The sequence below is a fragment of the Eriocheir sinensis genome, chromosome 65 (assembly GCF_024679095.1).
Source record: "Eriocheir sinensis breed Jianghai 21 chromosome 65, ASM2467909v1, whole genome shotgun sequence".
In the NCBI taxonomy this organism is placed as follows: domain Eukaryota; kingdom Metazoa; phylum Arthropoda; class Malacostraca; order Decapoda; family Varunidae; genus Eriocheir; species Eriocheir sinensis.
This window is the reverse complement of record NC_066573.1, coordinates 5,184,057-5,199,487: the sequence shown is the minus strand read 5'-3', so window position 1 is coordinate 5,199,487 and position 15,431 is coordinate 5,184,057. Positions and strand designations below refer to the sequence as shown.

Sequence of the window (15,431 nt, the reverse complement as noted above, 5' to 3'; positions counted from 1 at the left end):
TGGTAGAAATGCTGTAAAGTATGAGAACGCCTGAAAAGATATTGGTAGAAATGTAGTCGTGTGAGAACGCCTGAAAAGATATTGGTAGAAATGCTGTAAAGTATGAGAACGCCTGAAATGATATCGGTGGAAATGTAGTCGTGAGAGAACGCCTGAAAATATATTAGTTGAAATGCGGTAAAACAGACAGATATAAGGAAAGGAACAACAACCACAACGACAGGAAAAAAATATTAAAACTAATCTAAAAAAAACTGGGTATGGAAATCCTCTTTAAAACTACTGAAATGTAAACCTCTTTCCGTAAATCGCCGAAACAATGCGTTATGGATACAGTGTGGCGAAGATCGTGTCCTGTGCAGAAGGAAAACACAGGAAGTAAACAAAACCAGGACCTGTGCCGGAATGGTCTTTGCTAACGTGACCTATTTTCTCCTGGCTGCGTGGCGTGAAGAGGGCGGTTAGGTCAGCAAGCAAAGTAAACCGCTCCCTGGACTGAGGTATATCCCTAATGAAAGACACAGCCACATCACTCAGAGCAAACAGACTCCAGTGTCGGAATGGTCTTTGCTAACGTGACCTATTTTCTCCTGGCTGCGTGGCGTGGAGAGGGCGATTAGGTCAGCAAGCAAAGTAAACCGCTCCCTGGACTGAGGTATATCCCTAATGAAAGACACAGCCACATCACTCAGAGCAAACAGACTCCAGTGTCGGAATGGTCTTTGCTAACGTGACCTATTTTTTCTTGGCTGCGTGGCGTGAAGAGGGCGATTAGGTCAGCAAGCAAAGTAAACCGCTCCCTGGACTGAGGTATCCCTGATGAAAGACACCAAGACACTCAGAGCAAACAGACTCCAGTGTCGGAATGTGTCTTACCGGCCCGCTCAAGCTTCCCGTGGCTGGCGTGACAAGGGTGGCGCGGCGCAGCATCCAGCGTCTCACGGCTTAAAGGGGCGCGAGATGACTTTATTAGGAGAGTCATCCCGGGACGCGAGGATAAAGACCGGAGACTGATGCTTCACTCACGCTCATTACGGTGTGTGTGTGTGTGTGTGTTTGTGTCGGGGGGAAGGGGGAGAGAGAGAGAGAGAGAGAGAGAGAGAGAGAGAGAGAGAGTGTGGGCGGACACGCAGGTTGTCTAGGCGTGTGGCGCACCAGGCAGGCTATATTTAGATTCTCTCTCTCTCTCTCTCTCTCTCTCTCTCTCTCTCTCTCTCCCCGTGTTCGCCGAGACGTTCCGAGTATTATTTGCATTTTCTTCCCTTCTCTCTCTCGTACTTCCTGTCCCGCTTTTCCGCTCATCATTCCCCTTCCTGAGACGCCCTTCAGTTTAACAATCTCTCTCTCTCTCTCTCTCTCTCTCTCTCTCTCTCTCTCTCTCTCTCTCCCTTTGTCATTTTTTCTTTCTTTTCAACTTTCTTTCATTCCTTTCCTTTCTTTCTCTTTCATTTTCTCCTTTTTTCTTTTTCTTTTTCTTTCTCTCTAATTAACTCTCTCCCTTTCTATCCCTATCTCCCTCCTCTCTATGTTATGTTTTCCCCTGTCCATATCTATCGATCTATCTATCTACCTGCCTGTATCTATAAATTTATCTATCTATCTATATCCCTTAATTCGTCCCTACTTCCATCGCCCTCCTCAAAGAGCTCATAACATAAAGAGGAGAGGCGCGCATTGTACTCACTCACTCACGCCCTTCCTCTCCGTAAGGCTTCGTGGAGAGGCGGCCCCGCTAACCCTTGCAGCCCCGCGCGTGCTTTGAGAACATCCGACGTGTATAGGGAGACGGGCCACAAAGCCTCCCGCCGTCTCCTGCATTGATTTCGGATTTCCATTTGCATTTTCTTTTACTTCTGAAGATTGTTATTATTCGCCTCACTTTTTTATATATTTTCCCAAGGTTGTTTTCAGGTTTTTGTTGTTGTATTTTCATGGTTGTGTTTTGTCTGCGTTTCTAGTGTCTTAGCATTTACCATAAAGTCATGTAGATTAATAGTGATTTATAGAAAGTAAGTCTTGCGTATACGGGATATGAGACAGCTTTATTTTCTTCCTTCTTTTTTCTCCTATGTGTTTCCTCTTTCCTGTGACTTAAACTTCTACAAGAGGGAAGTATCAAGACACCTCCCGATCAGCTTTTTATAGTTATTTTCTTTGTTTCTTAACCTTGAGCTGTTTCCTTTACTGTAAAAAAAATGCAACTTAATTTTCAGAAGGAGGAATTTTTCAGTCATTCGTATTTTTCGATGTTATGCGCTGTCTCATTTACCTTACCTTGCATAAAAAAATAATCACTATGCAGTGTTAAGGAAAAGCCACGAAGGTAATATTTATGGAAAATCATCGTTACCTGTAGCACCCGAAATTACCAGCCGACAGTTTAATACCTCACCTCCTTGCGCCTGGTTCCTTATTTGGCAACCCCTCAAAAATGAACTGAATCCCCTATACCATGCTTCTTCCTTTGATAAGTTATGCTGATCCATTTAAAATTTCCTGAATCCCCTATACCGAAGCTCTTTTCCTTGTAAGTTAAGCTAATCCCTCAAATATGACCTCACTCGCTTCTATTTTACCTCTTTTTTCCATACCTTATTTAAGCTCATTTTTAAGATGCCTGACTCCCTTTAATCTTACCCAGTGCATTCATAAATTATACTAACCTCTGAAAAATATAAACTAACTCCGTTCAGTCTTACCTTCTCGCCCGAAACATATTAACTCTCAAAAATCACGTGCCTTCCCTCTATATTTCCTTTTCACTTGAGCCTTTACGCAGTCTCGTCAAAAAATCATCTAAAGGCACTCTAGTTTAAGGGCCGCTTGCACAGTCATTTTGTTTGTTTTGATCGTTACCAATGGCGGCGATCGACTCTATAGTTTTCCACGTGAAACTGGCCTATGGGGTAGTGGCGGCTGCAGAGGAAGCGAGAGGTGTTGGGAGTGTGTTGTAAGGTGCGGGGCTTGGCTAACCCCGCAGCCGCCACTACCCCATCGGCCAGTTTTACGTGGAAATACTATAGCAGCGATCGCCGCCATTGGTATCGATCAAAACAAAGAAGATGATTGTGAAAGCGGTCCTAAGGGTATGTAGCAGTTTTCTTCTTCCATTTTACTTATTTCAGCCAAAGTCTTGCAATTTCGGGCATTTACTTACCATAAAGCGAGTGCACTGCTTTCCATGTCTTTGTACGTTCACATATGCATAACATTGTTCATCTCTGGGAAATCCTGTACAATACACGTCCCATTAATTAAATGAGCCAGGTGTGTCATATCTCTTTCTGCCTCAGGTGTGTGACAGGTGTGTACATGATCACACACACACACACACACACACACACACACACACACACACACACACACACACACACACACACACGCACAATAAAATTCTCTCCCTTTTATATGATGATAGATTTTGCTGTCAAAATGAATGTGTGTGTGTGTGTGTGTGTGTGTGTGTGTGTGTGTGTGTGTGTGTGTGTGTGTGAGAGAGAGAGAGAGAGAGAGAGAGAGAGAGAGAGAGAGAGAGAGAGAGAGAGAGAGAGAGAGAGAGAGAGAGAGAGAGAGAGAGAGAGAGCACAATTAGGGGTGACATAATGTGCGTAATTATGGTGATGAGACTCGAATTAGCATCCGTGTATAATCCGCAGACGTTGTGTAGGAGGAGGAGAATGGTGATGATTGTAGTAGTAGTAGTAGTAGTAGTAGTAGTAGTAGTGGTAGTAGTAGAAGTAGTAGTAGTAGTAGTCTTATTCTTGGTGCTGTTGTGTATATTAAGTTTGTCAGTATATTTTTATTAATCTGTCTGTGTATCTGTGTGTATGTCTGTGTCTGTATGAGTGTGTGTCTATATGCCTATATGTGTCAATCTGTGTCTATCTGTGTGGCTGTCTGTCTGTCTTTCTGTCTGTCCGTCTGTGTGTCTGTGTGTCTACCTGTTGTCTGTCTGTCTGTCTGTGTGTCTGTCTATCTCTCTCTCTACCTGTTTGTATTTCTTTCTTTCTTTATTTATTTATTTTTCTCCTTCTCCTGCTCTCCCTCCCTGTAGCCTCGATCGCAGCCTCTCCTATCAACACTCCGCTATTCACACACACTTATGTCCCCAGCAGCGGCGCGGCGTCACCTCTGCTCCGCCGCCACACAGTCATCTCTCCGCCGCCGCCGCCGCCTACAGGTAATATCAGCCCTATCAACCACACAATACCGCGCAGGTGACGTCCAAATGGAGCTGTCGAAGGCACTCACCTGGTGGCTGAGGCGGGAGGGGGCCGGGGGACTGGAGAGGGCGGGGGCCAGCTGGTGTCTGGGGCGTGAGGGGGCGGCCTGTCCGGAGACGGGGCCCAGGTGGTGGAGAGCGCGCTGGCGGCTGTTCCAGAAGTCCTTGAGTTTGTCGATTATCACCTCGTCGTCACTCACGTCTGTAAAAATGGAAACCGTCAGTACTTGGATGATGTATTAGTAGTAGGGGGAGTACGTAGTTGTAACAGTGGTAGTGGTGGTAGAGGGGGTAGTAGTAGTAGTAGTAGTAGTAGTAGTAGTGGTGGTGGTATAGACAGGTAGACAAACAGATAGACACATAATATAGATAGAGAGACAGGCTAGTGCAAATATATAGACAGGTCAGTAGACAGAAAGACACAAATGTATACACACAACAGATTCATTAACAAAACGAGACAGAACGGATTATAAAGAGAAAGACAGACATACATAAAGATAGACAGTCAGAACCACCTCACACACACACACACACACACACACACACACACACACACACACACACATTATACGTAAATTTTATGGAATCGATATATGAAAAAAAACGCTTTATATCATTCTTAAAACATAGCACGTACAAGGGAGGTGAGGAACATATGTGAATTGTACAAAGAATGGCAATATCAGTTTGGTTGAGGTGCGTGGTGGTGGCAGCAGCGGTGGTGGTGAGGGTGAATGAAGACAGCAGTGGTAATGGTGATGATGGTGGTGATGGTGGTAGTGATTGTTGTGGTATCTATCTATCTACCTATCTATCTATCTATCTATAAATTATGGTGGTGATGGTGAGAACGAAATAACAGCAATGGTGATATAGTGGTGTTGATTATAGTGAAGATAGTGCGTTTTGGTGGTGGTGGTGGTGGTGATGGTGATGATAGATAGATATAGTTTGATTGTTATGGTGGTTGTAGGGAAGGCAGTGATGGGTTAGAGGCTGATAGTGATGATGATGGCGGCGGCGGCAGTGGTGGTGATGGTGGTGATGGTGATGGTGGTGATGGTGGTGGTGATGGTGATGGTGGTGATGATGGTGGTGGTGGTGATGGTGGTGGTTACGCTAAATCAGAAAAAAAAATAATAAAAACGAAACCACGAAAGGGAAACGATGATCGGACAAGAGAGAGAGAGAGAGACGCGAAACAGACACGCGAGACTGAATTATTCTCAAACGCCACAAACAGACAGACAAACAGACACACAGACCCCTGCACGCTGACCTGACATAGTTTCAGGGTCCATCTGTTCGTCCGTTTGTCTGTTTGTCTGTCTGTTATAGACAAGGCAACACTGATCAAGGAGGCGATGCTAAAGGGAACAGACAGTGCGGTTGATACGTATGGTGGTGGTGGTGGTGAAGGTGGTGATACTGGTCATGGTGGTGGTGGTGGTAGGAACCTTAAACTTGGTGTGCAGTGGTGGTGTTGGTGATAGTGGTAGTGGTGGTGGTGGTGGTGGTGGTGCGTGAAACTTGGTGTGCAGTGAATGGGAAGTGATAGAGGAGTGGTGGTGTTGGTGATAGTGGTGGTGGTGGTGGTGGTAGTGGTGCTGTGTTGAGTTAGGTCGAGGGTGGTGGTGTGTTGGCGGTGCTGGTGACGGTGTAGATAACAAAGTGAAGGAGAGGAGAGGAGAGGAAGGGAGAGGAGAGGCGACAAAAATTAGGTTAGGGAGAGAAAAAACAGATGAGAGAGAATAAGAGAATAGAAGTAAAAATGTGTATGAGAGAGAGAGAGAGAGAGAGAGAGAGAGAGAGAGAGAGAGAGAGAGAGAGAGAGAGAGAGAGAGAGAGAGAGAGAGAGAGAGTTGTTTTGTTCTCCATCGAAGCCGTATGAGTGTGTGTGTGTGTGTGTGTGTGTGTGTGTGTGTAATAAATAAGACGCAGTAAAAAGAGAGAAAAAAAAAACATATCCCAAACATTTACATCACCTTCACTATCTACATTAGGTTAGTAAATGATTCTCTTTTTATCAACCTGAATTCGAAATTGAATCCACCCCTGCACAAGTTCCCTCGCGGAGTCAGATTACAAAGTTTCTCGCCCTGAAGTTTAAAATATTACCACCGAATTTTAGCTTCCACTCCGTTCTCGAAATAGCCAATTGAAGTTACGATACGAAGTGAAGGTGGGGAGGGGAGGGAAGGGAAGGGGAGGTGGGAGAAGGGACGGAAAAGGAAGGGAGAGTCGGGGAAGGGAGTGAGAGAGGAACAAAACTGCTGTAATCAAATGAAAGTATGTAACTGGGAACTGTTTTTAGAATCCAAGTGTAAATTTTTGACTTAATGGCGAGTTGCATGCATTCTACATTTCTTAGCTTACGGTGCAACTTTTCTACTAAGAGAGAGAGAGAGAGAGAGAGAGAGAGAGAGAGAGAGAGAGAGAGAGAGAGAGAGGAGTTAACAAGGAGGGAGGTATAATGTGTTCGAGCTTGGTATCGAGAGAGCGAAACTGCTTCAAACTAATGAGCACTACTTCTTTCCCTCTCTGCGTCTCTCTCTCTCTCTCTCTCTCATACCGCCTACACACACATAGAAAGATAGATACAAGAATAGATAAATAGACGGGTAGACTGACTGATAGATGCATGAATAGATAGATAAATTTGATCGGTAGTTGAAATGTATACTGACCTTACACACACACACACACACACACACACACACACGGCCTAAGGTTTCATATATATAGTGTATAGGTATATCGTTCTAAGCCTGGACAGAGTAAGGCCCAGAAAATAGCGTACGTGTGTTAGCATATATAGACGGCGAACTCGTAGACAAATCGCTTCATCTAAAACACCCTCCTGCCTGTTTCGTTATACTCTGTCCTCCCCCTATATGATACCCCCCCTCCTCTCTTCCCACCCACCCCCCAAGCTAGCCTCCACACAGGTCCACACGTCACTCCGAGAACCGATGAAGTAAAACACATCCTACCTGAGTTTCTGTTTATTTCAGAAGCGGAATATCCTGCAGGAGAATAAATGAAGAGAAGAATGTAAAGGTTTTAGGTCTGATAGCGGAGGTAGAAGCACCGCCTGTTAATTACAAGTAAAAAATCGAAGAGGTTGTTAGGGGAAAGAAGAGAGAGGGAAGGTGCGAGGCTACCAACGCGTGTGTGAACCGCTAGTTAATTTCACTAGCTTCCATAATCTAGATCTTACTCTTGCTGGGATTACTTAACATGTTGAAAAGTGTCATTATGTGGATCACCTGGGCATAACGGTGCTATATCACTATTCCAAGGTGTCCTGGTTACCATTTACAAGAGGGCACGCAAGAGGGCATGTTAATTGGTCAGGCTCGTTATGTTCGTCGGCGGAGCACCACGGCGGCACAGCGCAGGGCCTACCATTTGATTTATCGTTCAGGAGTTTTATTAAATCATCCAACAAAGGATTTAATACATAATCAATATACATTAGGTTCAAATACAGTAAGCCAAATAAAGCAGCTGGGAAAATGGCGAGCGCGGACCTTAACAGGTGGCTAACCGCACGTCACTTGCCTCTTGGCCAATCAGCGAGGAGGCCGCTGCAGGGTGGGCGGGGCTTTGCAAATGACGTAACCATATGCCGCTTCCTCATTGGCTGAACTACACGGCAGCGTGAGTAAGCCGCTTAGCCGATCCCACACTGCGGGTGGTTACTGCGAGGGGGAGACGCGCGGCGGTGCGGCGTGACGCGACGTAATATTTTAATTGTGTGCTGATTTAAAGTGATTCCGTCCGTGATAAACTGATCTCGAGTGCCGTGTAGTGACGTGCGCGAGGCCGGAGAGTGACCTGTGTGGCGGATGCGTCGGATTAAGGCGGATGAAGATGAGGAGTCCGCCATATGTCAGGTAAGCCCGGCGCCGCCATCTCGGGGAAAGAGGGACACAGACCGCCTTACCATTGCTCCCCGCTGTGTGCCTGCCTGACCGGGGCGGGGAGGCGGAGTGCATACGAGACGGGAAGTGTGCATGAAAGGGACTGCGGTGTGTGTGTATTGTGCTTGCCTTCGTGATAGTGTTGCGGCTGGGTGATGGTGGTAAGGTGTAGAACCAGATGGTGTGTGTGGCGGCATGGCGATGGGTGCGGGGCCGAGTGTTGACGAAATGGCGGAGGCGGTGTGAGTTTTAAGATTTATTGATAGTGATATGGAGCGTAAGGGTCTGCGTTGTGTTAGGGGCAGAGTGTGCAGTGATTGCTATTGTGGTGAAACGGGGGTACAGTGATGAGAATGGGGCACTGTTGGATTAGCCAGGTGATAGTTATGTTGCGTGTATAAGTGTCGGCGTAAATGGTTAGAAGAGGTGTGGTTATGAGCAGGGAGGATTGTGCTTGAGTGCAATGACATGTTCCTTGTTGACAGTGGTGTGATAAAGGTTGTGGGGCTGAAGCGAAGGTGTGAAGTGCTTTGTGGTGGGCGAGGGATGGTGTTGCCGCAGGAAAACGCACACTGGAGAATACAATAGGTGTGTTGCAGGTTTCGTGACAACTAAAGTATAGACGTGTTGAAGGTTGTGTAGATGTCAAGCTGTGTGTTACTTTCTGTGGGAGGTTGTCTATACACCGAGAGAGAGAGAGAGAGAGAGAGAGAGAGAGAGAGAGAGAGAGAGAGAGAGAGAGAGAGAGAGGGGCAGGCCGTTGCATACCGAAGTTTCCCATTTGTATTCTTTCCACGCCTCTGGTTGTCGCTTGATGGTGTGTAGGACGAGGAGGAGGTGGTGGAGGAGGGGTATTAAGAATTTGTTTAGCGGGGTTCACAGACAGGTAAACAGGTGAACTATAGGTGTAGAACAGTTATCTTTTCTCGAGTGTGGAGCTTGCTTTATTTATCTTTATTACGTTCTGCCTATACTATGGCACCGGTAGGCTTTCTTGGTGGGGCGCAGTCAAGTGTTTATAGTGGCGCCATTTGGCTTGTCTCATGCTGTCCCCCGGAGCTCATCTTTGATCCTCTTTTTAGGGATAGAATCTAGGGTCCGGGTTTGTAGGTGGGCATCAGAACAGCATTTGGGTAGTCAGGGCACGCTAACCAATCAGCCACCGCCTACTTTATTTAATAGACTCATTATGTAGTCGTCCAATTACAAGGCCTTAAAACGCACTAAGAAGTGTCTAGTGGTTTGGTACATTTTTAACAAGTGGCGACCTGTTTAAAGTGCGTTGTCGCCACCAGGTGTGTGTGTGTGTGTGTTGCCGCCACCGCCTCCTGTGTCATTACCTCCCCGCGCCGTGCTTAATATACAATTCCGTGACGCCTAATTACACTGCATTAAGTTTTATGTTGAGGTGATTGCAGAGTGTAATTCAGCCTTTGTGTGGGGGTGGTGTGTGTGTGTGTGTGTGAGGACGGTCTATGTCTCTTGTATCGCCTATAATTCAAGTATATTGCATCTGACGTCTATAATGCTTTTTTAGGTTGTTTGAGAGCATTCGTATATGATGTCTGACCGGCCGTGGTATTTGTGACATTGTATGATTTTTTTTATTTCTCTATTTTTTGCTTTGTGTTTCTTATTGATGTTTTGATAATGTATGATGCTTAATTCTTTGTATTTTTCTAATTGTATATTTAGAAATGACTGAGTGTCTTTAGTTCTTTTAATTATGCATATACGTACTAATATCTAAGTATTTACATGTATGGTTCGTGTTGCCTGTTCTACTATGTCTATGGATGATCATATGTCGCATTTGGTGGATGAGGAAAAACGAAGAGAACCAAAAAAAGTTTGATCACCCGCCCTTGCATACATATCACTACTGTTTTGGTTGTTTTGATATGTTTATTTTTCACTGCAATCTAACCTTCGTAGAAAAAAAAATCGGTCATGTGTTTGCGTTGCCTGCCCGGCCGCATGATCTTGAGTCACGTGTTGCATCGTGGTGGAGGTGAAGGGGGAAGGAAGGGCAGAGAGGCGGTAAGGGTGAAGGGGGAACGTCGGGAGGGGTGGAGAGTGGTGATGGTGGTGGCGAGGCTCTTCGTTATTCTTGTATACTTTAATCAAGCCGAGTGTTTGCGAAGCTTTGGTCTTTGAGAGTCCGATCCCCAGTGTTTCGCCATGACGGAGCGGTGGGCGGGCGAGCGCAGGGGCACGCGGCGGGGGAGCGGACGGCTGGCGACAGGGGACTGGGCAGGTATGGTGGGGAAAGGGAAATAAAGGCATGTCAGAAGATGTCGGTGGCAGGGGAAAGGAAGGGTAAGGGGAGATTGGCAGGGTGCATGGATAGTGGTAGGGATAAGATTGACAAGAGAAGAAGAGTAATAAGATAGGGGTAAGCGGGAAGGGACAGGAACGAGTAAGTTAAGTTTAGTGAAGGGTGGTGGCAGAGTTAAGGAAGAGTATAAGTTATGGACAGGCGAGGAAGGAGCAGGGGAGGGTAGGAAAGGCATGGGTATAGGGATAAGTCCAAGGCAAAGGGAAGGCAAGGGGCAAGGTGGATTATGGCAAGGGAATGGGCAAGGTAGTGTATATGGGTGCAAGGTATAGGGGGAAGGGCAGGAAGGGGCAAGGGTAGGGCGGGGAACATAGCAGGGGAAGAGTGGGATGATGTATGTGGGTGCAGGGTATAGGGGGAAGGGCAGGAAGGAGCAAGGGTAGGGCGGGGAGCATGGCAGGGGAAGAGTGGGATGGTGTATGTGTGTGCAGGGTATAGGGGAAAGGGCTGGAAGGGGCAAGGATAGGGCGGGGAGTATGGCAAGGGAAGGTGAAGGGTGCAGGGTATATAGGGGGAAGGCAGGAAGGGGCAAAGGTATAGGACAAGCTAGTGTGGAAGGCAAGGCAAACAGGTGGGTGTACCGGCTAACATGTTGTGGGTGGCGGCGGTGGTGGCGTGGTAAGGCTTGTGCAGTGGTGGCGGGTGGCAGCTGCGCACACTCCCACCACCTCTCCACCTCCGCCACCACAGCCACCACCCACGTCCTTCCAGCCCGCCACACTTTCCACCCGCCTCTCCTCTATTTTCGCTCGCCCTGTTCCTGTGGCCGCATTTTCTTACTTTTTCATTATAGTTTCTTTTTTCCCTTTCTCGTTTTTTATTCCACCGGCTTTTTTTCTCTTGACCTCGGAATAGTTTTTTTTTTCTTAGTTCCTTTATTTTTGTTTTATCATCGCAGATCCGTTCGTTTCATCCCTATTTTATTTTTTATCACATTCGTAACTTTTCCTTTGATTATTGTTATTAGTTCATTATTTTATTATATTATTGTTTTAGTGTGAAATCAGTAGCAATAAGTTCAGTGTGGGGAGAGAGAGAGAGAGAGAGAGAGAGAGAGAGAGAGAGAGAGAGAGAGAGAGAGAGAGAGAGAGAGAGAGAGAGAGAGATTTACATAGAAAATCAGACCACACAGACCCCATGGTCCAGACTTGGTGGTCTGTCCTTAAACCTAAGTGATTTTACATTAATCAGAAGACTCCAAAACGTTGCATTTCTACTCTAGTTGATATTAAGTTGAAGGAAGTGACGGTCGAGCTTATTTTTGAAGGAGTCAATCGTGTTACACTGGACCACTGACGGTGGGAGCTTATTCCATTCTCGCACTACAACGTTGGTGAAGAAAAATTTGGTGCAGTCTGAATTTACTTGTCTACATCTGAGTTTTACGCCATTGTTCCTCGTGCGCAAAGTGTCATCGATCATAAACAATGTTGATCTGTCTACATTCGTGAAACCATTAAGTATTTTAAAACATTCGATCAGTTTTCCTCGGAGGCGACGTTTCTCAAGAGAGAACATGTTAAGGGTAGAAAGCCTTTCTTCGTAGGATTTGTTGCGCAAGGAAGGGATCATTTTCGTTGCCCGACGCTGAACACCTTCTAATTTAGCAATATCCTTTGCATGGTGGGGAGACCAAAACTGTACCGCATATTCCAAGTGGGGTCTGAGAGAGAGAGAGACAGGGAAGCAGTTTCGCTCTCTCGATGCGAAGTTCGAACACGTTATCCTTCCCTTCTTGTTCCCCCTCTCTCTCTCTCTCTCTCTCTCTCTTGTACGACATCTTAAAGCCTACCGTCCCCCACTTTCACTAACTGCTTCCCTCCTCCCTCTCACTCTCTTCTTCCTTCACCCCCTCACTCCCTCCTCCACCCCCTCACTCCCTCCTCCACCCCCTCTATCCCTCTTCCTCTATGCTTCCACCCCCTACTTCTATCCCACTCCACCTCTCCTTCCCTTTCTGGACCTCTTCCTCTGCTCCTTCTCTTCTTCATCTATTATCCGCCCCCTGCTTTCCCTCTCCCCTCTCTCCCCTCTTTACTGCCCACTCTCCTTCCCACTCTCCCTCATCCACCTTTTCGGCCCCCTCTCCCCCTCTCCCTCCTCCTCTTTCACTGTTTTGACTGCCTCCAGCAACAGGTTGGAGGCACAATTTCCGGGGTTATGTATACGGGGCACCGGAAAGAACACGAGACGTAATTTTCCAGTTGTTTGCCCGTTTTCTCTTATGTGGCCCTGGAGCCGGAGGAGGGACTGAGGTAAAGCTGCGAACGTATGACTGGAATTACCCACACAAACACACTTGGCGACGAAGGAGCAGGGGGAGGAGGAGGAGGAGGAATGTTTGTGTGTGTGGCGGCGGTCGTTAAAATTAATGTGTGTGCATTCGCCGATTGTATAAATATCCTGTTTTTTTTGGATTTTTTTCGGTTTTGTGTAAAATTGTGTGTGTGTGTGTGTGTGTGTGTGTTTTGGGTCACCATAATACATTAGGGAAATCTAGTTTGTTCAGGTTTCTCCTAAAAAAGCACACACACACACACACACACACACACACACACACACAGCTACACGCCTCCTCAACCCACGCCGGATTGTTGGCCAGCTCAAGGTGCCTAAAACACGCCCACGACCCCCCCCCCACCCCACCCCACCCACCACCACCACTACCACCACCCACACCAAAACCACCGACACCCACACCACCACCTCCACCACATACCTTTAACCTGCAGTGAGGCATCGAGTGTTGTATCTATGTGTTGTGTTGGTCGGTGAGTGTTGCAACTTTAAACATGATTCATTATTGCTGTTTGTGTTTCTCTCTCTCTCTCTCTCTCTCTCTCTCTCTCTCTCTCTCTCTCTCTCTCTCTCTCTCTCTCTCTCTCTCTCTCTTGCAGAATAATTGAATGAGTCCCCTTCATTTGCACTTCTTTTTTTGTTCATTAGCTGATGAGTAATTTCATCTACTCAGCTACACGGTCAGTATCTCTCTCACTCACTCACACTCACGCACTCATTGACTCACTTCCACGCACTCATTCACTCACTGACTCGCCATTTACTCATTCATTCACCCATTTTCTTACAAGCGCCTTTTCACTCCCTTCACATCTGCATACATTCACTCATTCCTTCATGTTCTCGATATATATTGCAACTGAATCATTGTTTATTTTCCATTTGGCCAGAGGGAGGAAATATTTGCCTTCTCCCTGCAGACCAAGTTGAGTGGAGGTTGAACAATTGAGTTTCTCGTACCCTCAATCTGTGTTTGCTTTCATCATCATTCTTCTTCTTCCATCTACACCTCCTCTTCCTCCTCCTCCTCCTCCAGCTCCTCTTTATTATATTTCTTTTGGCTTTTCTTTTTACTTCGTTCTCGCTTTCCTTCTCTATCTTCCCATTCTCCTCCTCTTCTTCATCATCATCTTCATCTTATTATTGCTGTTCATTGTATTCTTCTTCATCTTTCTCTTCCCCTCCCTCTCCTCCTCCTCCTCCTCCTCCTCCTCTTATTCTTCTGCGTCATCACCTAACCCTTGACCTATCACTCACCTCTCCCTTAAACGTCATTACTACCTATAAATATTACACCTCCTCCTCCTCCTCCCCTTCCTCCTCCTCCTCCTGCTTCTCTATTATCCTTTCCCTCTCCCTCCTAGTTTTCCTGCCCCAATCTATTTTATCTTCCTACTCCTTTATTTTTTCCTCTCCTCCTTCCTCTCTTCCTCCTCCTTCCCTTCTCTCCTTGGTCTTCTTCTTCCTCCTCTTCCTGTTTTCCCTCCGTGTTATTTCTTGTTTCTTGACCTACGTGTTTTGCTCTCTCTCTCTCTCTCTCTCTCTCTCTCTCTCTCTCTCTCTCTCTCTCTCTCTCTCTCTCTCTCTCTCTCTCTCTCTCTCTCTCTCTCTCTCTCTCTCTCTCTCTCTCTCATATTTCGCCTCATTTTAATTCTTTTCCTTGTTTCACTGTGCCTCTCCTACTCCTCTCTCCTTTCTCTTCCTCTCTTCACCCTTTCCTCTTTCCTCCTTTCCCTTCATCTCTTTGCTGTTTATTCTTTCCCCTTTATTTCACTTTTTTTTTTTCATTCGCATCTATCCTCGTCTTTTCCGCCTCCTCTTGGTCTTACTCCTTTCCTCTTTCTAATCCTCCACTACCTCCTACACTATCTTCTCCTCCTCCTCCTCCTCCTCCTTATCTCCCCGGCCATCTGTGTGCGCGCGGCCTCCTGCCCTGATAGCCGCGCCTCCTAAATGAGAGGCTCACCGGGGATCAAAACTCCACCTTCCTGCACGCCAATTTTGGATGTTGAACTTTCCCTATGAAATACCAGAGTTTTCGTTTTTTTTTTTACCTTTTTCAGTTGATATGGAGAGACTTTGTTACGCTTTTGAACTGATTTGTTATAGAGATGGGTTTCCTTTTTGGTATTTTTTTCATTGTTTTTTTTGTTTTGTTTTACTTCCTGCTGTTTTAACTTTTCCTTTGGTTCTCATAATGCAGGTAATGTTTTTTTTCTTCCCCTTAGTCTTTTTTTGTGTGCCATTTGCGTCGCTTTTATTTTAGTTTGATTTTTTTTGTCGTGTTTCATTTTCTGCTTTCGTTTTTTTTCAGACTTTTTTGCTTTTCGTATTCTTTATGCCATTTAGATATTTATATTGGTGTTTATATTTATATATATATTTTTCTCTCTCTCTCTCTCTCTCTCTCTCTCTCTCTCTCTCTCTCTCTCTCTCTCTCTCTCTCTCTCTCTCTCTCTCTCTCTAATTTGTTGTTGTCCCTTAATAATCTCTTCCGCCAAATTGTTTTTCTTTCCCCCATCTCTCTCTCTCTCTCTCTCTCTCTCTCTCTCTCTCTCTCTCTCTCTCTCTCTCTCTCTCTCTCTCTCTCCTGTCGTTTTCAATCAAAATTATCTTTATTGCCTCTTTTATTGCCCTATTAACT

At 46.0% G+C, this 15,431-nt stretch overlaps 1 protein-coding gene across 2 annotated transcripts in view; it reads right to left on the bottom strand.

Annotated features, from left to right (window-relative positions):
* The window catches only part of LOC126987523 (uncharacterized), a 128,437-nt gene that overhangs the window by 27,035 nt on the left and 85,971 nt on the right, over nucleotides 1-15,431 (bottom strand). For both annotated transcript variants that reach the window (XM_050844516.1, XM_050844517.1), the window contains exon 2: nucleotides 4,252-4,424. In XM_050844516.1, the coding sequence (XP_050700473.1) occupies nucleotides 4,252-4,424 (173 nt within the window). The remainder of the gene's footprint in view (nucleotides 1-4,251; nucleotides 4,425-15,431) is intronic.